Source organism: Mesoplodon bidens (assembly GCF_964165515.1).
Source record: "Mesoplodon bidens genome assembly, chromosome: 19".
NCBI classification, from domain to species: domain Eukaryota; kingdom Metazoa; phylum Chordata; class Mammalia; order Artiodactyla; family Ziphiidae; genus Mesoplodon; species Mesoplodon bidens.
The window spans coordinates 14,651,796-14,677,579 of NC_138179.1; the positions used below are offsets into that span (position 1 = coordinate 14,651,796).

The 25,784-nt window shown below is 48.5% G+C and overlaps 1 protein-coding gene across 2 annotated transcripts in view; it reads left to right on the forward strand.

Annotated features, from left to right (window-relative positions):
• Nucleotides 1-25,784, forward strand: part of SUPT6H (SPT6 homolog, histone chaperone and transcription elongation factor) — a 32,210-nt gene that overhangs the window by 5,457 nt on the left and 969 nt on the right. For both annotated transcript variants that reach the window (XM_081218462.1, XM_081218461.1), the window contains 35 exons: nt 3,789-3,930; nt 4,710-4,868; nt 4,967-5,043; nt 5,373-5,565; nt 5,800-5,884; nt 6,528-6,801; nt 7,295-7,396; nt 7,645-7,761; nt 8,114-8,203; nt 8,405-8,547; nt 9,443-9,591; nt 9,748-9,846; nt 10,311-10,440; nt 10,527-10,677; nt 10,845-10,999; nt 11,200-11,395; nt 11,807-11,946; nt 12,058-12,175; nt 12,978-13,054; nt 13,314-13,449; nt 13,743-13,880; nt 13,959-14,126; nt 15,099-15,226; nt 16,354-16,561; nt 17,091-17,238; nt 17,673-17,815; nt 18,728-18,868; nt 20,664-20,859; nt 21,260-21,498; nt 22,055-22,168; nt 22,341-22,465; nt 24,194-24,306; nt 24,717-24,794; nt 24,891-25,057; nt 25,527-25,714. In XM_081218462.1, the coding sequence (XP_081074588.1) occupies nt 3,822-3,930; nt 4,710-4,868; nt 4,967-5,043; nt 5,373-5,565; nt 5,800-5,884; nt 6,528-6,801; nt 7,295-7,396; nt 7,645-7,761; nt 8,114-8,203; nt 8,405-8,547; nt 9,443-9,591; nt 9,748-9,846; nt 10,311-10,440; nt 10,527-10,677; nt 10,845-10,999; nt 11,200-11,395; nt 11,807-11,946; nt 12,058-12,175; nt 12,978-13,054; nt 13,314-13,449; nt 13,743-13,880; nt 13,959-14,126; nt 15,099-15,226; nt 16,354-16,561; nt 17,091-17,238; nt 17,673-17,815; nt 18,728-18,868; nt 20,664-20,859; nt 21,260-21,498; nt 22,055-22,168; nt 22,341-22,465; nt 24,194-24,306; nt 24,717-24,794; nt 24,891-25,057; nt 25,527-25,714 (4,994 nt within the window). In that variant the 5' untranslated portion in view covers nt 3,789-3,821. The remainder of the gene's footprint in view (nt 1-3,788; nt 3,931-4,709; nt 4,869-4,966; nt 5,044-5,372; nt 5,566-5,799; nt 5,885-6,527; nt 6,802-7,294; nt 7,397-7,644; nt 7,762-8,113; nt 8,204-8,404; nt 8,548-9,442; nt 9,592-9,747; nt 9,847-10,310; nt 10,441-10,526; nt 10,678-10,844; nt 11,000-11,199; nt 11,396-11,806; nt 11,947-12,057; nt 12,176-12,977; nt 13,055-13,313; nt 13,450-13,742; nt 13,881-13,958; nt 14,127-15,098; nt 15,227-16,353; nt 16,562-17,090; nt 17,239-17,672; nt 17,816-18,727; nt 18,869-20,663; nt 20,860-21,259; nt 21,499-22,054; nt 22,169-22,340; nt 22,466-24,193; nt 24,307-24,716; nt 24,795-24,890; nt 25,058-25,526; nt 25,715-25,784) is intronic.

Below are 25,784 nucleotides of genomic sequence, written 5' to 3' on the forward strand. Positions count from 1 at the left end.
ATATGCCAATTACATTGACCCTTGGATAACACAGGGTTGATGTGCTGACCCACCTCTCTTCCCCTCACAATCCGCATACAGCTATCTCTGCCTCAAAAACAAAGGAATTGATGAATGACTCACCCAAGGGCAGGAAGCTGAAACAATTTGGATAGAATCAAAACTTAAACCCTGATTCTTTTTTTTTTTTTTTTTTTTTTTTTTTTGCGGTATGAGGGCCTCTCGCTGTTGTGGTCTCTCCCGTTGCGGAGCACAGGCTCCGGACGGGCAGGCTCAGCAGCCATGGCTCACGGGCCCAGCCGCTCCGTGGCATGTGGGATCTTCCCGGACCGGGGCACGAACCTGTGTCCATCGGCAGGCAGACTCTCAATCACTGCACCACCAGGGAAGCCCAAACCCTGATTCTTTTGATTCCACATATTGTGATCTCTAATCAAACACAAACGGTTTCCCACATTGAATTTAAAGATCTGTAAAATGAAAATACAGATACTACTATATTTACTGGGTAAAAAATCCGCATATAAGTGGACCCACGCAGTTCAAACCCATGTTGTTCAAGGGTCAATTGTACATGAGTAAAGCTGAGAAAAAAAGTAAGCCCACTACATTTTAGCATAAATAACATGTTTTATGAAAAACAAGTATAATCTTCAAAACAAAAAACATAGTAAGAAGAGTGATGTTGTTTGGGTTTTTTTTTTGGTTTTGGGGGGTTTTTTGGTTTGTTTTGGGGGTTTGGATTTTTGGAGGGGGGATTGTTTTGGTTTTGGGTTTGGGTTTTTTTGTTTTGTTTTGTTTTCGGCAAATCTTTTTAATGTCTGCCTTAATAGAGGAATGCTGGATTTTCCTACCTGCTTCTGCATTCAGTCTGTCGTGATACTACATGTCGTATAACCTCTGGAAAACTCCACTGTACACTCATGAGAGAAAGGAGGGGGTGATCCCTGGACCACACTTTGAGAACTACCGATGTGATACAAACAGCTGTTTCAGTGGAGTCAGACAGACCTTAACTCAGATCTCACCTCTTGCAGTTGACAGTTATGTCGCCTTGAACAAGTGACTTCATCTCTGAGTCTATTTCCTCCTTTGCTGAATGGAGAGAGAAGTGTGCTGTAACTCCTAGGACAATGTAGGGGTTAATAGGTTATTTATTAAGTGTCTGGAACTTGGTAGGTGTGCAAAAAATATTCCTCAGGGCACTTTTTTTTTTTTTTTGCGATACGCGGGCCTCTCACTGTTGTGGCCTCTCCCGTTGCGGAGCACAGGCTCCGGACGCGCAGGCCCAGCGGCCACGGCTCATGGGCCTAGCCGCTCTGCAGGATGTGGGATCTTCCCGGACCAGGGCACGAACCCGTGTCCCGTGCATCGGCAGGCGGACTCTCAACCACTGCGCCACCAGGGAAGCCCAGGGCACATTTTTTTTAATTGCATAAAGTACCCAGGAAAGGCCTATATTAGTTTTGGTTGGGTTTTGTGGGTTTGTTCATTTTCCAATTCTCTTCCTGTGCCTGCTCTACATATATGTCAAAATACATAAAATTATTTTAAGGTCCTTATTTGGCCCTCTACTAGACATCAGCTCCTTGAGAACATACAGTCCTGTTTCTCTTCAAATCCCCAGCTCCTAGCAGAGTGTTTGTACTTGGTAGGCATTCAGTACAGTTTGAAAAGAATGACATCTGAAACCTCAGCCTAAAATTGAACATAAGACCATATCATTGACCCTCCCTTTCCACCAGAACTTAGTACCTTCAGTTTTATTTCCTTGAGCTCAGTTAATCTTAACTGGTTATGGTATCAGTTGGTATCAGTAAGGGTAATTTTCAGGAGAATTAGAGCCACAGAACTTAAGCCTCCTTCTAGAGCTTAGACCACTTGAGGTAGCCATTAGCCACCCTCCTCTCTCCAGTTCCACTGCCTTCTTTAACTGGGAAGACAGGAAACAATAAGTAATCTATTTAACAGATACTTAGCAGTTTCTATTTTGTATAGAGCACCTAGTGGGAAACAGCTTATCTAGTACAGAATAAAGTACCATGTAATGCCTCTTACATTGCCGTTTATGTTTTCATGGTTTTTATTAGCCCTTCAATTGGATATTGTCTTTGACTTCCAGAAGCTTATAGTCTAAGTGGAGAAAATGGACATATGCAGTGGACCGTAATTCAGGACAGGGTGAGGAGTGGTGCTGAGTTGATCAGCAGCCAGCTTCAGGATTCCAGAATGGAATCTTGATGCTATGATTTGTGTGATCAGAGCTCTGTTTTTTTTGTTTTGTTTTGTTTTTTATATTTTTGGCTGCGTGGGGTCTTTGTTGCTGCGTGCGGGCTTTCTCTAGTTGCGGCGAGCGGGGGCTACTTTTCGTTGCGGTGCACGGGCTTCTCATTGCAGTGGCTTCTCTTGTTGTGGAGCACGGGCTCTAGGCGTGCGGGCTTCAGTAGTTGTGGCACATGGGCTCAGTAGTTGTGGCTCGCGGGCTCTAGAGCGCAGGCTCGGTAGCTGTGGCGCACGGGCTTAGTTGGTCCGCGGCATGTGGGATTTTCCCGGACCAGGGCTCGAACCTGTGTCCCCTGCATTGGCAGGCAGATTCTTAACCACTGTGCCACCAGGGAAGTCCCAGTGCTGTGTTTTAAAGCCCAGGAAACTCCATGTCACGGTTCTGTGGTTCTCCACTGCCATTTCCAGACTTTGGATGCATCTGACAGCGGGAAAGTAGAAGACAAAGTTGGGATTGGTTGGTACAAAGTTACAGAATGCTGAGGAAAATGATGCCCAGGATTCAAATTTAAACTCAGTTAGCATTTTTTGAAATAGTAGACCAGGTTCTTTCTCCTATGTCATGTGATATTCTTTTTTTTTTTTTTTTTTAATTTATTTATTTATTTATTTATTTTTTAAATTAGTTTCTGCTTTATAACAAAGTGAATCAGTCATACATATACATCTGTTCCCACATCCCTTCCCTCATGCCGTGTGATATTCTTAACTACCCTGCGAGGTAGGTAGTGCTGTTGCCATTTTCCAGATGAAGAAATTGATATTCAGGCACGTTCAATAATATGCTTAAGTTTATATACCTAGTAGATGGTGGGGCCAGGATTTTATCTCTACTCTTAGGCCCAGCAGTTTTTGTATTTAACTATGTTGCATTTAATTTGTAGGCCATGGAAGTCTCTTTCAAAGTGTTTCTTGTATTTTTGGTTTTTTGGTTTTTGTTTTGCTGGGGAGGTAAATGGTCACAATAGAGTTGTGGTTCTGATGTTTCTGAAGAGGCCCCTTCTCTACCCAAATGCTCCCAACCACTACTCACACAAGGGGGCTCAACTTCATGAAACGTTGTTTAATCTGTCAAAAAGGATTTTCCTTTTGATAGTGTATATGAAAGTTCCTGTCATTAAGTTGGCATTTAATTATTGTTTCCCAAACTTATGAGTGAGTCATATAATCTCACTACACCATATCCCTACCTATATAATTATTCCTACACTAATTTCTTCGTCTGCCTATTCCTGTCCCCAGATGGTAAGTGTGATAAAACTCTTTGGACGAGCAAGGTGGTATATACAGAGCAGTCCAGTATAATTGCTTTTTATAAGGTACACATGAGAGGGGCAGTTGTGAGAGGAATGGATAATGAAAGAGATGGAACCATCTGATTCTTACTCTCTCCTCCCAGGTAGAAATGACTGGGCAGATCAGTGGCACCTAGCTGAATGCTTTTTGTGGAAATGTTTAAAGGTTCTCTGTCTCATTTTTTATCCCCAACTCCTTTCCTTCCCTAGTCGTCTTCAGGCAGGCCGTGAGAAGCTGCAGCAATGTCTGATTTTGTGGAAAGCGAGGCCGAGGAGTCAGAGGAAGAGTACAATGATGAAGGCGAGGTGGTGCCCCGGGTCACCAAGAAATTTGTAGAAGAGGAGGATGACGGTGAGGAAGCCCCAGCCTCAAGCTTCTCCCCAGTATTGCTAAGCTTTGGATAGTTGGATTCTTGCTGATGAGAGGCTCAGGCTGAGCACAGAAGTTATCACACATGAGGTACCAGCTTGAGAATTTTCAGTCATTCATAGAAAATATTTACTGAACATCTGTCTGCTGTATGCCAGGCACTGTACCTAGAACTAGGAATACAACATAAAGTCCCAGCTATCGTAGAGCTTACATTAGTGGGAGGGGACAGACAGTAAACCAATAAATAAATACATAGGTAGTGTTTCGCTCTTTTAGAGACTTAGCATTGTTGATATTTATGTACCCAGTTTCCAAGTTCTCTGTCCAAATCCAACCATTAGGATCATCAGCAGAGTGGAACCATGAAATGGCTTTAGAGACAGAAAGGAAAATGCAAGCTTCATGAAAAGCATTATGGATGAAAGAAGGAATATAGCTACTGAGTTTATAAACTGAGAGGAAAACAAAGGTTACTGGTGGCTGTAAAGCCTCTAGTAATGATTTTGACGAGCCAAAGTAATTAGGAAGCTCATCTTGCCTAAATACAGATGGTGAATGTAGAAAAGAGATATTCCTTTCCAGAAGCTGCTCTAAGTCAGTGGTCATGTTTTTTGTATCTTTAGATGAGGCAGAAGAGTTAACATGGCATCCAGGTCATTAGGTTCAGAGCAGGTGAGAAATAACAGTTAAGCAGGTGGCCCTGCGCCAGCTCCAGCCTATTTCCCAAACTGCATGCCTCAAACATGCATGTTTTCCAGATGAGGAGGAGGAGGAGGAGAACCTAGATGATCAGGATGAGCAAGGAAACCTGAAAGGCTTTATCAATGACGATGACGATGAAGATGAAGGGGAGGAGGATGAGGGTAGTGACTCTGGTGATTCAGAAGATGATGTTGGCCACAAGAAGAGAAAACGCAGTGAGTAGCCTCTCCTTAGGTCAGGTGAGGGTGGGGTGGAAGTCGTAGTGGAGAAGGGGCCTCCCCATCACCATGGGCAACCACTCTGTCTTCTCTAGCATCTTTTGACGACCGCTTGGAGGATGATGATTTTGATCTCATTGAGGAGAATTTGGGTGTCAAAGTCAAAAGAGGAGTAAGTGCCCTTTTTGTCTCTGTCCTTGGGGGTGAAGGAAGAAGCCCTTGAAATTCAGTGACCCTGGGGGGAGGAGGCACATCCAGAACAGTTTGGGGAATGTCAGCGAGGAGAAAGTGGCTCAGTATCATTGTGCTGTGGAGCCAGTTCTGGGTGCCTGTTAAAGGCTTGTCAAAGTTTCAAGAGCGGGCCTTGGGGCGTACTTGATGTGTTCTTTCCCATCTCCCTTGTCAGTATAGATAGGGTGGGAAAATAGGAGTGAGACGGGAAAGCAGGGATCCTTATGCCAGTTCCCTCAGACCCTGACGAGGCAGGTTTTCCACCCCTAGCAAAAATACCGACGTGTCAAAAAAATGTCAGATGATGAGGACGATGACGAAGAGGAATATGGCAAGGAGGAGCATGAAAAAGAAGCCATTGCAGAGGAGATCTTTCAGGATGGGGAAGGGGAAGAAGGGCAGGAGGCCATGGAGGTTTCCACGGCTCCTCCAGAGGAGGAGGAGGAAGATGATGAAGAGTCAGGTATGTGGCATTAGGCAGGGAAGCCAGTTTGGGGCGGGGTGTTAGGATTTCCTACCCCGAACAATAGAACGGGAGACCATTGTCCAGCTACTGGCCCCCAGCATTTGACACAAAGAAGTTCCTTTTCAGGAACCTGTCTCCTCCTCACCGACCACTCCTACAGTAGGAACTAAAGCCATTCAGTCCTGGCTCATCCCCTGCCTCTGGGCACTAACCTTTCCCTTCCCTATCCAGACATTGACGACTTCATTGTGGATGACGATGGACAACCACTGAAAAAACCTAAGTGGAGGAAAAAGCTCCCTGGATACACTGATGCGTGAGTGGGGTGCGAGGTGGTGATACGGGCATCTGAGTGGACCCAGGCCGGGAGGAGGAGGTCAGAGGCCTCTGCTAAAAATGGAACAGTCAGCTCTCAGCCATTTTGCTTCCCTGCCTCTAATATCCTTTACCAGGCAGTGATGTCAGACTGTTTCTAGACGCTCTGATAGAAGCTCTGTTTCTAGAAGCTCCGCATTCAAGGGCCATGATGGGATGAGGGTGGAGGCACACACAGGCAAGGATCCAGCCTCTCTCTTCCACCTGCTGCTCCTTGTTCATTTGTTTATTTATTAGTCTTCTAAATATAATTTTGTTAGAAGAAAGCTTTTGCTCTGAGGGAATACTATAATGTCTTAGCAGAAGATGGATCCACTGAGCGTGATATGAACCCATGTGCCCTGTTGCTGTTTGATCCTTGTCACTGGCACGTGCCAAAGATGGGCTTTTTAATCTCAATAAATAATAGTTTCCCTAGAAATATCCCCCAGCTAAGCCTTTCCTCTGCAGTGGCTATGCTTTTTTTGTTTACATTTCTTTTAACCTTTTTAGTCCCCTTGGGGTAGGTACAGGATCTCTGCAGGGGCTGCATTCGTCTCCTCTCACTGGAATCTGGGCCAACTGCCTTTTGCTCTCACCCACAGGGCCCTGCAAGAAGCCCAGGAGATTTTTGGTGTGGACTTTGACTATGACGAATTTGAGAAATACAATGAGTATGATGAAGAACTGGAGGAAGAGTATGAGTATGAGGATGATGAGGCTGAGGGCGAGATCCGAGTGCGCCCCAAGAAGACCACCAAGAAACGTGTGAGCCGCAAGAGCATCTTCGAGATGTATGAGCCCAGTGAGCTGGAAAGCAGCCACCTCACAGATCAGGACAATGAAATCCGAGCTACTGACCTGCCTGAGAGGTTCCAGGTAAGGAAGCACCAGTGTCTGTCCTTCTGCTGAACGGTCATCAACTGCCCTGAGCCTCCTTGGTACAAGAGTTATAGCAGAGAAACAATCTAGCAACAATCTAACAGCAGTGGTATATAGGGGGACTCCCCTGGCGGTCCACTGGTTAAGACTCCATGCTTCCACTGCAGGGGGCGCGGGTTCAATCCCTCGTTGGGGCAGCGCAGCCAAAAAAACCAAAAAATGGTATACAGGAAGTCAGCTTTGAACCCCATCTGACTAGGCGTACAGGAAGTCTAGCTCAACATAGACTCTCCGGTGGCTTATGGTTCCTAAAATGACACTCTTTCTTGAGCAAATACATGACATGCCTACTTCTTGCCAGACAACACTCTTCCAGGTACTGGAAACGTGTGCCTCTGGAGCACACGTTTTTGTCCAGAAGTAGTGCATGTTTTTGCTACGTGAGATACAAGATAAAGTCAGTCTCATGCTGATGCCTTATCCCCTGCAGCTCCGTTCCATCTCCGTCAAGGGGGCTGAGGATGATGAACTGGAAGAAGAGGCTGACTGGATCTACAGGAATGCCTTTGCCACACCAACCATTTCTCTGCAGGTACCCAAAAAAAGATGCTATATTTTGACATGAACCAGAAGCTACTTCATTAGGATGAGGAGCTGCTTCTCCCCTGCCCCAAACATCTGTGGGCCTAGTATAGAATAGCATGTGTGTGCGGGTATGTGAGGGAGATTTTTCTAGATTTAATCTGAGAAGGTCATCCCGTGACAAGAAGCCGTTTTGTGGGTGGTAAGACAGAGCAAGTAATGGTGTCATTGCTGTTTCTTTCTTTCTTCTGACTGTAGGAAAGCTGTGATTACCTAGACCGAGGGCAGCCAACCAGCAGCTTCAGTCGAAAAGGGCCCAGCACGATTCAGAAGATTAAAGAGGCCCTAGGCTTCATGCGAAATCAGCACTTTGAGGTAGCACCTCAAGCTCTAGTGGCCCACTGGTTAGAACTTCACCGGGGGTGATGGAAAAGGTGGCTCCCTAAGCCAGGTGGGGAGCCCCCTTCTGTCCGCAGCAGTGGTCCCTTGACTCAAGAAGCATGAGGACCATAGACTCGAGTGATCAAGAGAACAGTGCTACCCCATTTGCAGCATTATCTTCCCCCGGGGCGGGGTGAGGGGGGAAGAGAGCATGTGTCCTGGGTGGGCCTGTGAGGGAGGCCAAGCTTCCTGCTGTTGAATATCCTGGAGCTGTTTATTCCTCTAACAAAGGGGGTCCTTGCAGATCTTTCCTCTCTGGCTGACTGCCACCTCCTTGCCCCTCTAGGTGCCTTTCATTGCTTTCTACCGGAAGGAGTATGTGGAGCCCGAGTTGCATATCAATGACCTGTGGAGGGTGTGGCAGTGGGATGAAAAGGTAATATAGGGATCCATGCCCCTCAAGGGGTTGAGGGCTGGACTGGGTACCACCACTACTGGGACCCAAGTTCTCCTGTACATATCAGGTGGCAGCCCAGACCCTGTCAGGCTTCCCCCAGGGTCTCCTGGTAAGGAACAGCATGGTCTTGGGTGTCCAAGGCTGAATACCTTCCCTTACTCCTGCTTTGTCTTGTCCTAGTGGACCCAGCTGAGGATCCGTAAGGAGAACCTAACACGGCTGTTTGAGAAGATGCAGGCTTACCAGTACGAGCAAATCTCTGCTGACCCTGACAAGCCCCTTGCTGATGGCATCCGGGCTCTGGACACCACCGACATGGAGAGGTAGCATATGCAGGCTTTATTCCATTACAGGGAGCCCTCACACCAAAGGCAGGCCCCCGCCCCTCCACCCCCACCCCAGAGCAGCATAACCTTGCAAAATTCTCAGCGCGGGACCCGTTCCTTAGAATCCCAACTTATCAACACGTCAGAAGTGATCTTTCTGACAGGGAAATTCCTGTTACTTATCCATCTTGGTATAAAAGGTTTAGAGGATCAGATAATCATGTTTGCTTATTTACATGTTCCCTGTGTGGAAAGCTACATGGGAAACCAAACTACAACCAGAAAGTAGCTTGGTGAGCCTGGCATCAGAGAGGGGTGTGGGTGGGGAGCAGCTGATTTTAGTGGCCAGCGGCGTGAACCTGGGAAAGAAGGACAAGGACTGTCTCAAGGACTCTGAGCTGGAGACTTGCTGCCTCGTCTGCCTCTCCTTTTTTGTTGCCTTTTCTAACAACCACCAGCCACCACTTGTTTGACGTATTCTGCCTTTAAGATACCTTGATTGGGCTTCCCTGGTGGCGCAGTGGTTGGGGGTCCGCCTGCCGATGCGGGGGGCGCGGGTTCGTGCCCCGGTCCGGGAGGATCCCACATGCCGCGGAGCGGCTGGGCCCGTGAGCCATGGCTGCTGGGCCTGTGCGTCCGGAGCCTGTTCTCCGCGGCGGGAGGGGCCGTGGCGGTGGGAGGCCCGCGTACCGCAAAAAAAAAAAAAAAAAAAAGAAAGAAACCTGATTGCAGTTAAGTCATGGTCTGGGGCCATTGCATGTCTTTAATAATTGGAAAATATGGGTACTCATCCTAGTTGGGATCTTGCCTCATGGGAATTGGACCTCTTGTAGCGAAACTGGGGTATACCCTTCCTCCGTGACAATTGAGGTCTTATGTCTCTTCCCTCCAGGCTCAAGGATGTACAATCAATGGATGAACTGAAAGATGTCTACAATCATTTCCTGCTTTATTATGGTCGTGACATCCCCAAGATGCAGAATGCCGCCAAGGCCAGCCGCAAGAAGCTAAAGCGTGTAAGGGAAGAGGGAGATGAGGAAGGTGAGTGTTGGAAGAGAAAATCTAGAGGCTTGGTGGCCATGGCCTCTCCAAGGATCCCCTTGGCCGATTACACTTCAGGGCTTCTCTACATGTATCAGATCCTTGGGAGTGATTGGAAACCGGAAACCAGAGGACTAACTCATGTTTTCTTCCCAGGTGATGGTGAGGAGGCAGAAGATGAGGAGCAGAGAGGGCCAGAGCTCAAGCAGGCTTCCCGCCGAGATATGTACACCATCTGCCAGAGCGCTGGGCTAGGTAAAAACGAGCTGTATATGTTCCCCAGTAGTCACTGGTAGGTAGGAAGAGGACCTAAAGGACATCTGAATGAGTCACCAATCCACTTCTAACATTTGCTCCCATGACCCACACCCACGCCACAAGAATGGTCCAGCCTCTCCCATAATTCCTGAAGGAGTGGGAAACACATGATCAGAGAGAGGGAGTTCATCCTATCTTTGGGAAGTCCTTTTACTCAACGGTCACTTCCACCTTAGTTCTGACCCCAGTCGTCACACAGAACATTTCTATTTTTTCTGCTTTGTGACAGCCTGTTAGGTATTTAAAGTCAGCGTTTTCACTGTTCACTGTAAGACATCCTGCTCCTGCTCATTCGTGATCCCTTTACAGTCTAATGCCCAGAATTGCTGCTCTAGACTGAAAGCCAAGAGGTTGCTGGGCCCAGCTGCTGGCTCACCTTCCACCCTCCTGGTTTGCTTTAGATGGCTTGGCCAAGAAGTTCGGGCTGACCCCCGAGCAGTTTGGGGAGAACCTCCGGGACAGCTACCAGAGGCACGAGACAGAGCAGTTCCCCGCGGAGCCCTCGGAGCTGGCCAAGGATTACGTGTGCAGGTGGGCGCTGCCGTAGGTGGCTGGCGGGGGGAGGGGCCCGAGGGCAAAGACGTCCTCATCCTGCAGCTCCTCCTGTTTCCCTACAGCCAGTTCCCCACACCAGAAGCTGTGCTGGAAGGTGCCCGCTACATGGTAGCCCTGCAGATTGCCCGAGAGCCCCTTGTCCGGCAGGTGCTGAGGCAAACTTTCCAGGAGAGAGCCAAGCTCAACATAACCCCCACCAAGAAAGGTAGAAAGGTAAGCCGATTGAGGGGCTTTGATCTAGCATGGGGTCCAGCTCTGTTTGATTGAAGTGAGTTTCTTGCCTTCACACTTAGCTGTCTGCCTGAGAGCAGAGAGTCGGTCTTTTTTCCAAGGGTCAAGCCCCGTCTGTCTGTTGACTGATGATTCCCTCTTGTGTACAGGATGTGGATGAAGCCCACTACGCTTACTCCTTCAAGTACTTAAAGAACAAGCCTGTTAAGGAACTGAGAGATGACCAGTTCCTCAAGATATGCCTGGCTGAAGATGAAGGGCTGCTCACCATTGACATCAGCATAGATATGAAGGGGGTGGAAGGGTAAGCAAAGCTCTGGGCCGGGGGCTCTTTGGGAAGGGCTTGGTCAGTAGTCTGTTGGAAGGAAGGGTCCCTCAGGAATGTGAACCACACTTTCAGAACTGAGCAAGCCACCGTCCCTGGCTTAGTCACTCCCAGTGTTCAAGGGCATTTGGGCATCACCTTTTCTCTGTCCCTGACACCACAGTGTTGTCTCTCCTCAGCTATGGCAATGACCAGACGTATTTTGAAGAAATCAAACAATTTTACTACCGAGATGAGTTCAGCCACCAGGTGCAGGAGTGGAATCGGCAGCGCACCATGGCCATCGAGCGAGCTTTGCAGCAGTTCCTGTACGTGCAGATGGCCAAAGAGCTCAAGAACAAGCTGCTGGCCGAAGCCAAAGAATATGTCATAAAGGTGAGGACAGGAGCTCGTGATCTTTAGTCAGATGATTTCCCCAAGCTAGAGCTGAGAGTGAAGGCACCCCTTAATAGCTGTCCTGTAGCTAATGGGGAAACACTGGGGGCAGACATAGCATCACCTGAAGAGGGAGTGCAAACAAGGTCACGGGTGACTCCAAGACCTCCCCACTTGAAGAGCCTCTTCCCTCCCTCCCCCACTGCATACCCATATTCTTTGTTTATACGACTGGCCTCTGTGTACTCTCCTATTTCTAAAAGCAAAGTACGCCTTCAGGTTGTAAGCGTGCCGAGGGCTAGGAATGTGCATGCTTATAAATATGACCTTTGCAAACGTGTGCCTGCATCTGTTTCCTTAACATACTTGGCGGGCCTGCTGGCCATAGTGACTGGTGTGCCTCCTCCCCAGGCCTGTAGTCGGAAGCTCTACAACTGGTTGAGGGTGGCACCCTACCGGCCGGACCAACAGGTAGAGGAAGATGATGACTTTATGGATGAGAACCAAGGGAAGGGCATCCGAGTCCTAGGCATTGCTTTCTCCTCTGCCAGGTAACTTCCTGTCTGGCATCACCCTTATCTGTCTCCCGAGCCTCGTTCTTCTCTTACTCGTATCCTCATGTTGCTGATGATCACCCGGTTCTTTTCCGGTCGGGCTGGCAGAGATCACCCTGTGTTCTGTGCCTTGGTCAACGGTGAAGGAGAAGTGACAGACTTCCTCCGGCTGCCTCATTTTACCAAACGGCGGGCTGCGTGGAGAGAGGAAGAACGGGAGAAGAAGGCAAGTGACGAGGACGGGGTGCCGAGTGTACACCTGAGCACATCTTATAGTTCAGTGGGGATAAGAGTTTATGGTCTAAGCAGCATCCCGTGCAAGACCCTGATTATCTCTGACCTGGTCCCTGACCTCTTAAGTCCTGGGGTAAGTCTCACTTCTGTAGGCAGTAGATGGCACTCAAGTTCTAGTGCAGAATTTCCTTCTGGCTTGAAGCCAGTTCCTAGGCCTTATGTGCTTCTGGGAGCTGCCATAACTGCCTCTGGTTTTACCAGCATCTGGGTCAGCTTGTTCCAGGAGCTGAAAGCCACTGTGGCATTAAGCCAATCTTTTCCCTGCTTTAGCATTTGTGTTTCTACCAGGGAAAGAGAAATTTGAATTCATCTCACGTATATGCGTCTGATTTTCTTTTAGCGTAAAGGTGTCTTTCAATTTTATTGACAGAGCTCCGTTCTAAAAAATAATTTTCAACGAACAGCTCTTAAAAAAAGAAAGAAAAATCTTAAAATGGAGATTAGGATAGTCTTGACTGCCAGGCAGTGGTTTATGTTAAAAAAGACCTAAGTATGTCTAGTTAACCACAACTCAAGCATAAGCCAGAAGTGTAATAATAATCTTAGGAAATATTAACAGAAGTACAATATTCAAACTAGAGGTCCTAGTCCCCTCGTTTTGTCTTCCAGTTTGACAACGTGCACTGCATCATTGTTCTGTGGTCTTGTAAGGTCTCAGGCTACTTAGGGAGAGAGAAGTGCTTGAAATCTCTCTATCCTCAAAGTCATTCAGCTCCAATTCTCTTTCACTCCAGGCTCAAGACATTGAAACTCTAAAGAAATTCCTCCTGAACAAAAAGCCTCATGTGGTGACAGTTGCAGGAGAGAACAGGTAGGGGTACCGGGGGATTGGGCCAGGCCTGGCTTAAAGCCACTCATCCTTTATTGTTGAACCTGCTCTGTCCCTGTTACAGAGTAGGCATGCGCCTGTGTAGAGCCTTGGTAGTATCCCCATCCCCAGGGGATATCCCTGGGGATATTGTACCTCTTCGTCTTCAAAGTGCTCTCCTCCCCCACTCCCAGCCATGAGATTGTTCATCCCTGAGAAACTGTCCAGAAATATCCCTGACCAGCACCCCTCATTCCTCCAGGGACGCCCAGATGTTGATTGAGGATGTGAAGCGCATTGTGCATGAGCTGGACCAAGGTCAACAGCTGTCCTCTATTGGGGTGGAGCTGATTGACAATGAGTTGGCCATTCTCTATATGAACAGCAAGAAATCAGAGGTAATGCTGGAGCCCCCACCCTTAGGCCCTGCCCAGGCAAGAGCTATCAATCCCAGGCAGTTGGGGAAACAAAGATTATGGGGGCACAGGATTGCACCTGTTCACTTACCTATGCAGAGGATCTCCATTGTGCCAGTCATGGTTCAGATTGGGAGCCCCAGAGATTAAATTGGTCCCAGGAAAAATGGTCCCAGAGAAGAGAAACTGACTTAAAAAGCCAGGCGGTTTGGATTTCCTCTTGCTGTTAGAGCTGAGGAGAACATATGGCCCTGCTGACCCTCGTTTGACTCTAGGCAGAGTTCCGGGATTACCCTCCTGTGCTGAGACAGGCAGTCTCCCTGGCCCGGCGTATCCAGGACCCTCTGATTGAATTTGCCCAGGTTTGCAGCTCTGATGAAGACATCCTATGCCTCAAGTTTCACCCCTTGCAGGTGAGTAGGATTTGACAGATAGGCCCAAGTGGACAGAGTGGCACAGTAACCTTATCCCTGCCTGCTGTGTGTCGACAGGAGCATGTGGTGAAAGAAGAGCTGCTCAACGCGTTGTACTGTGAATTTATCAACCGAGTCAATGAGGTTGGAGTCGATGTCAACCGTGCCATTGCCCACCCCTACAGCCAGGCCTTAATTCAATATGTCTGTGGCCTGGGACCTCGAAAAGGGACCCATCTCCTAAAGGTAGGATTGAAAAAAAGAAAAGTTCTATTTCATTGAACCTTTACTTTGCCAATATGCTTTGACAGGCAGACCAAGGTCAAAGAGGTAAAGGCACTTTACCTCTTGCCTAGAGTCATCCAGCTAGAGAGAGTCAAGAGTCAGACTTCAGACCAGGTGGCCACAGTCATGGTCTTCACTACTGTACAGTGGTGGCTCATGGAAAACATAACCTGAGCCATGATTTAAAAGAGATGGAGGAAAGCGAGAGTGTACTAGACACAGACCTCAGGATAGTGGGTTCTTTTGGTTTTTTTGTATATATATTTATTTATTATTTATTTATTTATGGCTGCATTGGGTCTTTGTTGCTTCACTCAGGCTTTCTTTAGTTGTGGCGAGCAGGGGCTACTCTTCGTTGTAGTGCGCGGGCTTCTCATTGCGGTGGCTTCTCTTGTTCCAGAGCTCGGGCTCTAGGCACGCGGGCTCAGTAGTTGTGGCACACGGGCTCTAGAGCGCAGGCTCAATAGTTGTGGCACATGGGCTTTGTTGCTCCGTGGCATGTGGGATCTTCCTGAACCAGGGCTCGAACCCGTGTCCCCTGCATTGGCAGGCAGACTCTTAACCACCGTGCCACCAGGGAAGCCCAGGATAAGTCGGGGTTTTTTCCCCAGTGGAAAAAAAGGATTTCAATACAGAGGAGGGTATGTAGTGATCTTCAAGAGTATTTGTAATTTTTTTTTTCTTAATATGGGGTGGCTACTTGACTGTATCATTAACTTTGAAGCAATACATTAGGTATGTATTATCTTTGCTTGGCATAGTGTAGTTCTTTAACATAATTTGTTTAGTAGCAGTTAGTATGGTGTAGTGCTCAGGTAGATATCGGGGTGTGGCGGCAAAATTCCCATCATGGAGGGTTTTGCAAAGACCTGAAAGCAGGCTGGGAGGTGGGGCCTGCCTACTGCTCCAGCTTACTCTAGTCCGCTCTTCTAGATCCTGAAACAGAACAACACCAGGCTCGAGAGCCGGACCCAGCTGGTCACCATGTGCCACATGGGTCCCAAAGTCTTCATGAATTGCGCTGGCTTCCTCAAGATCGACACGGCCTCCCTGGGGGACAGGTGATGCCCTCTGCCTGGGTGGGCCAAGAGGAATTCTCTTGGGCTTTGCTTCGGGGATTCAGGGATTAGGGCTGTCAAAGGGCCACAAGCTGTTTAAATTAGGAAATGTTTTAAAGCAAAGGTGAGGAACCTTTATTTAGTCAAGAGCCTCTGACCTATGGAAAAGATCAGTTCAATTATGTGAAGCTTTTTTGTGAGAGAAACATAAAAAGAACCAACTTAGTTTATAAAATCAAGGACAGAAAACATAAGACTTGGTTCAGTAAACACATACTTGTTCTGTTGTTAATGGTGTGTTGTGGCTAGATAACGGTGGGAATAGAAGGGGCAGTGGAGAAGCAGTGTGGGGGTCTGAGGCATCAGGAAGGGGGAGAGAGATTTGGTATGTTTTGAGATGATGTTATTGAGAGAAAGTTCTATTCACTTGGACTTTGGACTTCACTATTGACCTCTTCCTCTCCAGAAGTTATCAACTCAGTCTTTGGAGGATCTTTTCCACGGGCACATAGCTCCTCATTCAGTAATGGAAATCAGTGGGGAAATAGGCTTCAAGTTCTAAAACTTCATTTTCCACCCAGCTTTGCTGTAACACTCCACGAATAACATAGGTCCATGTGAGTGCACGGGCAAGACCAGCCTGGGAAGGCTTTATGGGGGAAAGTAGCTGTCAGCAAATTCTCAAAGGTCTTCTTCCCCCTTCTTGTTTTATCTTATTATAAGACTTATATAAGTTCATGATATAAAATTCAACATATAGAAATATTATGCAGAAAGTGGAAGTCCCCCATAATCCCACCCCCCAGAGATAATTACCATAACAAGTTGATGTATACTACAACTTTTCTAAATTTTATTTTTGCTATGCATTTACTAACTACCCATTTACTACAAAAATGGGATCATACGGTTCATAGTGTTTTGCAGTGCATTTTTCACGTATCAATATATTGTGGCCATCTTTCCATGTCAGCACACATAGATCTACCTCATTCTTTTTAATGGCTGTATAGTATTCCATTGTATGGAGGTACCCTGGTTTATTTAACCAGTTCCCCATTGGTGGACATCTGGGTTGTTACTAGAAGCTTCTCGTTATATATCCTGCCCCTTTTCTGCCTTTCCTTCAGCACTGACTCATATATTGAAGTCCTTGATGGTTCCCGAGTTCACCCTGAGACCTATGAGTGGGCCAGGAAGATGGCAGTGGATGCTCTGGAATATGATGAATCAGCCGAGGATGCCAACCCTGCAGGGGCCCTTGAGGAGATCTTGGAAAACCCAGAGCGACTCAAGGACCTGGACTTGGATGCCTTTGCAGAAGAACTGGAGAGGCAGGTGGGTGACAGTGTAGAAGGGCTGGCACAGAAACCATCCCAAGTGGCCTGGTTGAGAGGAGACTCAGGCAGCAAGTCCTCAGAGAAGCCCTAATACTGCTAGTGTAGGAGACCTGGTCCTTCTCCCTCCCCGTGCTGTACTGGGTTTCTCAAGGAAGTTTTCAGTCTGCTTATTAAGGAGCCGAGGACGTCTCGGAGACTGCTGTAGTCATTGTTGGGGGCACATTGCGAGGGAGCTGGGAGGGGGTGAGTAGCAGGGTTTCCTTCTAGGCCCTCTTTCCTCCTTTCCAGTGGTGCGGCTTTGCATTTGTCTGTTTTACACATTGGGGTTCCGTGAGGCATTTTTATCAGAACAGTGTTCCATGGCTAAGAAAAAGTTTGAAAACCTCCTTTAGTCCTTTAGTAAGTGTTAGGGGGAAAGAAGAGAAACCCTGACAGGAGCCAACTGGCTTACTTCTTTCATCGAAACCCCTGATGGCTCAGTTGGGGAGCAGTTGCAAGGCTCTTCTTGACGGGGGCTTCTTCCCCAGGGCTATGGTGACAAACACATCACTCTGTATGACATCCGAGCAGAGCTGAGCTGTCGGTATAAGGACCTCCGGACAGCCTATCGCTCTCCCAACACAGAGGAAATCTTCAATATGTTAACCAAAGAAACACCAGAGACCTTCTACATTGGTAAATTCTGTGTCTGTTTTTTAGCTGGAGGAGGATATGTAGGGGTGAGGGGATGCGTTCAATGTACACATTCAAACCAAGCAACAGTTCCAGCAGAATGAGGCAGGTTTGTACTGTAGGTGGGAAAGACCAGGGAAACTTTTAAGAAGATTACAGAGCCCTGAGCTGGAAGTCAAAGCTGAGTTCAAGGTCAGATTATGCTTTTAACCTGCTGCTGTGGGGTCTTCATAGGATCAGTCTTATGGCCCCATTTTCCTGTCATCAAATGAGGGGAAGATCTCCCTTTTCGAGGATGTGAAGGAAATCAGTGGAGATGCTCTAGGACAGAAGCTCTGTCACTAAACGGCTGGTGGGAAGGAGTTACCTCTCCAGTTCTCTTAGCCTGCTTCCTGTTCTCTCCTTCCCTTCCCTCTCCTCCTCTCCCCTTCCTCCAGGAAAGCTCATTATCTGCAACGTCACTGGCATCGCCCACAGGCGACCGCAGGGTGAGAGCTATGACCAGGCGATCCGCAACGATGAGACAGGGCTATGGCAGTGCCCCTTCTGTCAACAGGACAATTTCCCTGAACTAAGCGAGGTACATGCTGCATTGTTACCATGGTAACACTGAATTTCCTTTATTGAATGGTCTCAGTGCCCTATAAAGGAACCAAGAATGGGGATAGTTTAGATGACCCTTTACCAAGTGAATACACAAAGAAGGAAGAGGGCTGGAATGCATATAGGCCTAACATGAAGTCCCTCTGTATGCTAGTCAGAAATGATCTATGTGGTTTTTTCTGTTCTCGCTCAACCCTTAATCCTTGTTTCCCGTTCCCTGAGAATGTAGCTCAACCAGAGTGGAGACAAGAGGATATATGCATTTCTCACGTACAGTGTAGGCACTGTGTCCCTATGCTAGTTAGAAGGTATCTGTAAGGCTCCCTTCAATTTTTTCATTGTCCACACACGTCTTAACTTTTCCCACATTCTTCTAGACATCATCTGCTTTTCTCATGGTTAGAACTCATAAAAGCCATCCTGAAAGCTTTTTCTGGATCCTCACATGTTATTTAGGCAGACTGTAAAATAGACAGTTTCTTCACTTTACCCAATAAAAGAAGCTGGTGAGATTTGTCCAGGTTATAAAGGGCCAAGGTGTGCTTGGTTCACTGAAATGAGTTGTTCTGAGGAGACTGACAGATTTCTTATGCCCACTAGGTCAGAACAGAATGGGAGGGAGGGGCTTCAGTTGTAGCTGGAGGGACATAAAAATTATATGACCATAAAAGATTGGTCCGATGGCCAGTGGTGCCAAACATGAGTTATGAGTCAAGGAACTTTGGGAATATTCAAATTCTGTGTTGCTGGGTGGCTAAGTCATTGTGTTCTCACATCACGATGCCAGTGTCAATGGTAAAATGAATTACAGCACTCCTGGCAGCTCTTCTCTGAATGTGTGATCTCCAGAATCTTAATGATCAAGCTCCTCTCCTGATGCCCTCTTTAGGTCTGGAACCACTTTGACAGTGGTTCATGCCCAGGCCAGGCCATCGGTGTCAAAACAAGGCTAGACAATGGTGTCACTGGCTTCATCCCCACCAAATTCCTCAGTGACAAGGTGGTGAAGCGGCCGGAGGAGCGAGTGAAGGTAGGTGAATGACTGGGGTAAGGCCTCTGGTGCAGTTTTCAGCTGCCCAAATCAGGCTGGCTTTGGGGCTGTCCCCACCAGGAGTTAGGCTCGGTTCCCAGTGGCTCCTGGTGGGGAGCATTTCAGGAGGATTTATAACCAGTTGAGTGAAGTCAGGGCGAGAACCGTCTGTCTGAATGAGGAGCAGCTTTTGTGCCCTGCCTTTGTGAAATTTCATCAGATTGCCAGCCCTTTGAGAGAGGGCTCTCTCTTCCCGTGTGGGAAGCTGTGGTTTAGTCCGGCACGCAGGAAGCAGGGCCCAGCGTTACGTGCTGTGAAGCAGAAAGGCTAAGCTCCCTTTCTGTTCTAGTGTTCTCTTGTCAGAGCTGCCATTTATTATGCACACACTAGATACCAGCCCTTGACATTTACATATGTTGACTCAAATCTCACAGCCTGATGGGGAAGGAAATACTACCTTCTTTTTTCAGAGAAGTTTGAGTGCCTTTTCCAGGATCAGCTGGTTCGTTAGTGATACAGCTGGTACCAGATCTGCCAAATTCCCTGGTTCTAAGTGTTGTGAACCCCTGAGCCTGTGGACTTAGGAAGGCTGGGGAAAGACATTCTGAATACAGGCATACCTGATTTTATTGACCTTTGCAGATACTGTTTGTTTGTTTGTTTGCTTGTTTGTTTGTTTTTACAAATTTAAGGTTGGTAGTAACCCTGCATCGAGCAAGTCTATCAGTACCATTTTCCCAACAGCATTTTTTTAAAAATTTATTTATTATTTTATATTTATCTTTGGTTGCATTGGGTCCTCATTGCTGCATGTGGGCCTTCTCTAGTTGTGGCTCATGGGCTCAGTAGTTGTGGCACACGGGCTTAGCCGCTCCGCGGCATGTGGGATCCCCCCGGACCAGGGCCCGAACCCATGTGCCCCGCATTGACAGGCGAATTCCCAACCACTGCGCCACCAGGGAGGTCCCCCAACAGCATTTGATCACTTCGTGTCTCTGTGTCACACATTTATGTGTGGTAATTCTCACAGTATTTCAGACTTTTTCATTATATTTGTTAGGGTGATCTGTGATCAGTAGTCTTTGATGTTAGTCTTGCAAATAGATTAGGACTCGCTAAAGGCTCAGGTGATGGTTAACATTTTTAAGCAATAAAGTAATTTTTAACGAAGGTATGTACATTTTTTAAAACATAATAGTGTTGCACCCTTAGTAGACTATAGTGTAAACATAACTTTTATATGTACCAGGAAACTAAAAAATTCTTGTGACTCACTTTATTGTGATATCTGCTGTATTGCGGTGGTCTGGAACTGGCCTGCAGTATCTCCAAGGTATGCCTGTAAATGAAGCTAGGGAGATTTTCAGAAGGAGAGCCATGCAGATGACTGGGTTTTGTTACTCTTTAGACAGAAGGGCTCAAATCAGGGGTAAAGTACAGAAAATAGCTACTACTTTGCTTTCCCTCCAAAAAGGGCAGCCAGACTTGGATCACATCCTAGCAGCAACAATTAGGCAGCTTTATGAGAAAAGGGAATATTACCAGTGACAGAATATGTCCCAGGAGGCTTCAGTTGGTTTTTCTGCCTAGAGTGGGAGGCATCAGTACAGGGCACAGACTGTAGTCTGCAGACGAAACTCAACCCTGAACTCCTACTAATCTGCCACTCAGTAGCTGGCTGGCTTTGGGCAGTCACTCCACCTTTCTGCCTGGACTTTGCTTTTCTCACGTGTAAAATAGGGCATCGGGCTAGACCACCTTTGTCCCTTCCAGCTCAAATGTTCTGTGGATCTAGGTGGGAATGACTGTTCACTGCCGCATCATGAAGATTGACATCGAGAAGTTTAGTGCAGACCTGACCTGCCGCACCTCAGACCTCATGGACAGGAACAACGAGTGGAAACTGCCCAAGGACACCTACTATGACTTTGACGCTGAAGCAGCAGACCACAAGCAGGAGGAGGACATGAAACGGAAGCAACAGCGGACCAGTGAGTGTGCCCACGACCATGCCTGTGCACCCCAAGTCCTGGCAGCTCTCCCTCTGCAGGGTGCACTGCTGACTGCTCAGCTTCCCAGTGGGAGCGAGCGCTCAGCTCTGAGGTGCCGAGACCCAGAGGCATCATGAAAGGGAGCCATTGGCAGGGCTGGAAGCTGGGGTCTTCTTGGGTCACATTTTCTTTGCTAATGCACTGTGACTCTTAAAGCTTCATTCTCTCAGCACCCAGGGGCCCAGGTTAACATATCACTCATATCAGAGAATCCAGGCCCAGAGAGGGTGAAAGAGTCTCAGAATTCAGTAGTGGGTCAGAAATTAAGCCATGGCCTGTCCCATGGCTGTTGGCTCCCAGTCCCATCACCTGACCTATACTTCTTTCCTGCTCTCTTCAGCATATATCAAGCGAGTGATTGCACACCCGTCCTTCTATAATATAAATTTTAAGCAAGCAGAAAAAATGATGGAGACCATGGACCAGGGTGACGTGATCATCCGACCGAGCAGCAAGGGTGAAAATCACCTGACAGTGACCTGGAAGGTCAGTGACGGCATATACCAGCACGTGGATGTGCGGGAAGAGGGCAAGGAAAATGCCTTCAGCCTGGGAGCCACCCTGTGGATCAACAGTGAGGTGAGAGGCAGCCCCTGCCTGCGCTAGCATCCCCACTCCCGCTTCCAGAAACAAACCACTTTCACCTGAGTTACTGGTATGCATTGTATTTTAGCTACACAGAGCAACAAAACAGGAGGTTGGTTATGAAATGAGTAATTTGATATCAGTTTTGTATATTTTTCACTTCTTTCCCTGTCCTCCAGATTTTAAAATAGACTTAGAGAACCTCTGGAGGAAGAGGAGAGAACACACATGCAAGCACTTCGTGCACAACACACACACACCAGATTTCTTTGTCCTGTTTTCAGTGGAGAGGAATCTTATGGAGCCCCCTGTTGTTCCCAAGCACTAAGGGAGAACTAAAGTTATGAATTAAAGGATTTTTGTGCCGTGTAAGCTAATAAATCTGGGCATGACTCAAACAGATGGATACACTGAGGGGACTTTGCGGCAGAGTGCGGCTGCGGCAGGGCTGGGACGCTCCTCCCCCCAGTGGGTTCTCCTCCAAGTGGACTGGATGGAAGGCCGAATCTCAGCTCTGGATATGACAGTCGGGGCCGTTTTCTTGCCACAGGAATTTGAAGACTTGGATGAGATTGTTGCCCGCTACGTTCAGCCTATGGCATCCTTTGCCCGGGACCTTCTGAACCACAAGTATTATCAGGACTGCAGTGGTGGGGACCGTAAGGTGAGCCCAGGGCCCTGCAAGGGATGACACCTCCCAGTCACTTACGGATGTATGGTTTCCCTTCAGTGTAGGGGATGCTCAGCTGGTGAAGGAGGTGTACATCATGTGTGAGCCAGACACTGTGTACCAAGCATGCTGCTATCCCAACCTCTCCCCCTCATTCTACCCCCAGAAATTAGAGGAGCTGCTCATCAAAACTAAGAAGGAGAAGCCCACCTTCATTCCCTATTTCATCTGTGCCTGCAAGGAACTGCCCGGCAAGTTCCTACTGGGATACCAGCCCCGGGGTAAACCCAGGTGAGCACTGGTGCTGAGAAGGTGCTGCCACTGGGGTCCACAGATAGGCTAGCAGGCCCCCAAACAGTACTCTCTCTGGTTCTGCTTGACTGCCTTTCTCCTCGTATCTGTTTAGAGTGGAGGTGGAGGTTGGAGGTGGGGAAAGAGGGTGATGATTTAGAGGCAAAAGGCAGACTGAATAAGAAAGGTGCTTTAATCAACCCTGTGAAAAGGAGTTCCCTTCACCTCTTCTCCCGCCCAGAGAGTGACAGAAATCACCAGACGCTCTCTCCACCTGACTGGCAAAGATGGGGGCCAACGCACTGGTCACTCCTTCCGCTCTCTGCTTCTCCCTCACCAGGGCTTTTCAGCACACGGTGGCTCACCGTTGCCGTGGTGAGCCTGTGCTGAACGGGGATCGGTCAGGAAGGCATCTCTTGCGGTCACCAACCTGCTCCGCTCCCTTCTGTGTATGACTGACAGGCTGGCCTTCCTAGGCATTCCTCTATCTGAGTCCCTCCTTTGTTCACCCTGCATCAGACAAAGTCTCATTTCCTTAGGCCTGCTTTCTTTGTGTCCGTTACCCAGACTGATAGCCATACTAGCCTTCCCTACTCCCCCATCCTCCCTTTGGTCCTTGGCCACGGCCTGTGCCTTTCTGCTCTTAGTCCTGTACTGCTCGCACATGATGCACAGTGTGGGCTCTATTAGGAGGGGCTCAGAGGCCAGAGGACAAGAAGCTCTGGACTCTGGACCCTGCACCATCGTGGGCACTTCTGGAATATTGCGCTTGTTTCTAAGAAGCCTTTTCTGACTCACCAGCATGCTTCCAGAAGATAGCAGCCGGGGCCATGTGGCGGTTGGAAACTATCCCATGAGGAACAATTGAACAAACAGGGGACTTTAACCAGGAGCAGAGGCAACATGATAGCGTCCCGTGGAAAGGGGCACAAACTCCTTGCGGTGCAGAATGAACAACAGTTGGGTAGAAGATCTAGGAAGCAGGTTTCAGCTTAATATGAGTCAGCACATTGCCATACTTAGCGTTGACTGTTGGCTGTTGACAGCTATCCTTTATTGAGCACAACTTGTTTTTAAGTGTTGTGATAAGGGCTTTATGTGTTGTCTCATTTATTCCTCATACCCACGCTATGGGTTTTAAGCGCTGTTATCCTCATTTTACAAATGAGGCTGAGATTCAGGTTTAGTAAGTTGGTACAAAGCCATATAGGTGATGAGTGACAGAGACAAAACTGGAACAAGGACTGGGTCTGAACCCAGAGCCCATCCTCTGATCCACTCTCTGCTCTGGCAAAGTGTTAAGTAAGGGCAGACCAACCACCGTCAAGAAGCACTTCCAGATTCCGGCTCATGGGGAGCTGTGCTTTGCTGCCCTGGGAGGCGCCTCCCAACCCGGACACTCTGTGATCTCAGTAACCCTCACCTGCAGTGTGCTGCCAACATACTGCAGCGCAGGACGGTGGCCCAGCCCCCAGCAAGGCTTATTCTGGCAGCCTGAACATAGCACACCAGGGGCTGCTGACTCCTGGTGTTGCCTGGACTCTGCTGTGCCCTCCTCACCTCACCCAGAGTGCAGCCTCCTTTTACAGGGTCAGGGACTGGCTCTTTTCTCTCTCCTTTCCCCCAGCACCCAGTGTGGGTACTTCACATGGTGGAAGTCTGCTCTGGCCGCTCTCTTACAGCTGGCCACAAGTGGTATCTGATGTATGTTTCCTCCCAAAATCCCAGGATAGAATATGTAACAGTGACTCCAGAAGGATTCCGGTACCGGGGCCAAATCTTCCCGACTGTGAATGGCCTTTTCAGATGGTTTAAGGATCATTATCAGGATCCTGTACCAGGTGAGTTCTACTCTCTCTGACTTCCGGAGTGTGGTTGAGGGACACCTAAGTGCTGAGTCAAGATAATCACTAGCCTTCTACAGGAGGGGCTGAGGCCTAGGCTGTCATTGTAGTTCTCTTAATTCCTATTCCATCTTCCACTTTGCCTGTACAGCTTCCCTTTTTTTTTTTTTTTTTTTAATTTATATATTTATTTGGCCACACCGCCTGGCCTATGGGATATTAGTTCCCCGACCAGGGGTTGAACCCGTGCCCTCAGCAGTGAGAGCGCAGAGTCCTAACCACTGGACCGCCAGGGAATTCCCCCCAGCTTCCCTTCTTTCCACCCACCTCAGTACCTCTCCCAGCCCCCCGGTTGTAAAGCCAGAAGTAGGTTTCTGGTGAGACATAATTTGGGCCATTTCTTACAGGCATCACCCCCAGTAGCAGCAGCAGGACCCGGACACCTGCCTCTATCAATGCTACCCCAGCCAACATCAACCTTGCAGGTAAGGAGCTCGTGCCGGGGACTGGGGATAAGAGGGACGGAGCTAGAAGGACTGTTACCTCTAACATGCCTATCTCCCACTTCTGTGTGCTTACAGATCTGACACGGGCTGTGAACGCCCTGCCCCAGAACATGACCTCACAGGTGTTCAATGCCATTGCTGCCGTGACAGGCCAAGGCCAGAACCCTAATGCCACCCCAGCGCAGTGGGCCTCCAGCCAGTACGGCTACGGCGGCAGTGGAGGGGGCGGCAGCGCTTACCACGTACGTGGCTTGGGGAGGAAGCTCCCTGCAGAGGGTGGGGAAGGGTGAGAGGGAGCGGCCATCCTTTACCAGCCTGTGTGCGTAGACTGGCCTCTGCAGTGCCCACCACGAGGGCCTTCATAAGGAGAGGGGGCTACCACAGCATTAGGAACTGTCTCCAGCAGATGTTCCTTTTTCTCAGGCCCATTTAAGGGGAAAGGGAATGAGAGAAGTTCTGACCTTTCCACAGAGTCTCTTGGGATCTTTAGAATCCTCAAGCCTCTAGCAACCTCAGGTGGTCCAGGGTGCACCCTGTTGTGCCAGGTCCCATCGTGTTGGCCTGCCTCTGCTGCTCAGAACCACACACTGCTCAGGAGAGGGTCAGCTGGAAGGCTCTGGACGGAGCCCAAATTTTCAGCTTGCCAGAAATTCACAGGAAAACCAACTAAGCACAAAACCCATCCCGATTCAACTGTTCACCCTTCTCCAGGTGTTCCCGACGCCAGCCCAGCAGCCGGTGGCCACGCCACTAATGACCCCCAGCTACTCCTACACAACCCCAAGCCAGCCCATCACCACACCACAGTACCACCAGCTACAGGCCAGCACCACCCCTCAGTCCGCCCAGGCCCAGCCCCAGCCCTCCTCCAGCTCCCGGCAACGGCAGCAGCAGCCAAAGTAAGTAGACAGATGGTGGCACAGAACAGGTTATTAGTAGAGGGAGGGGCTCTGGATCTTCTGGCAGCCA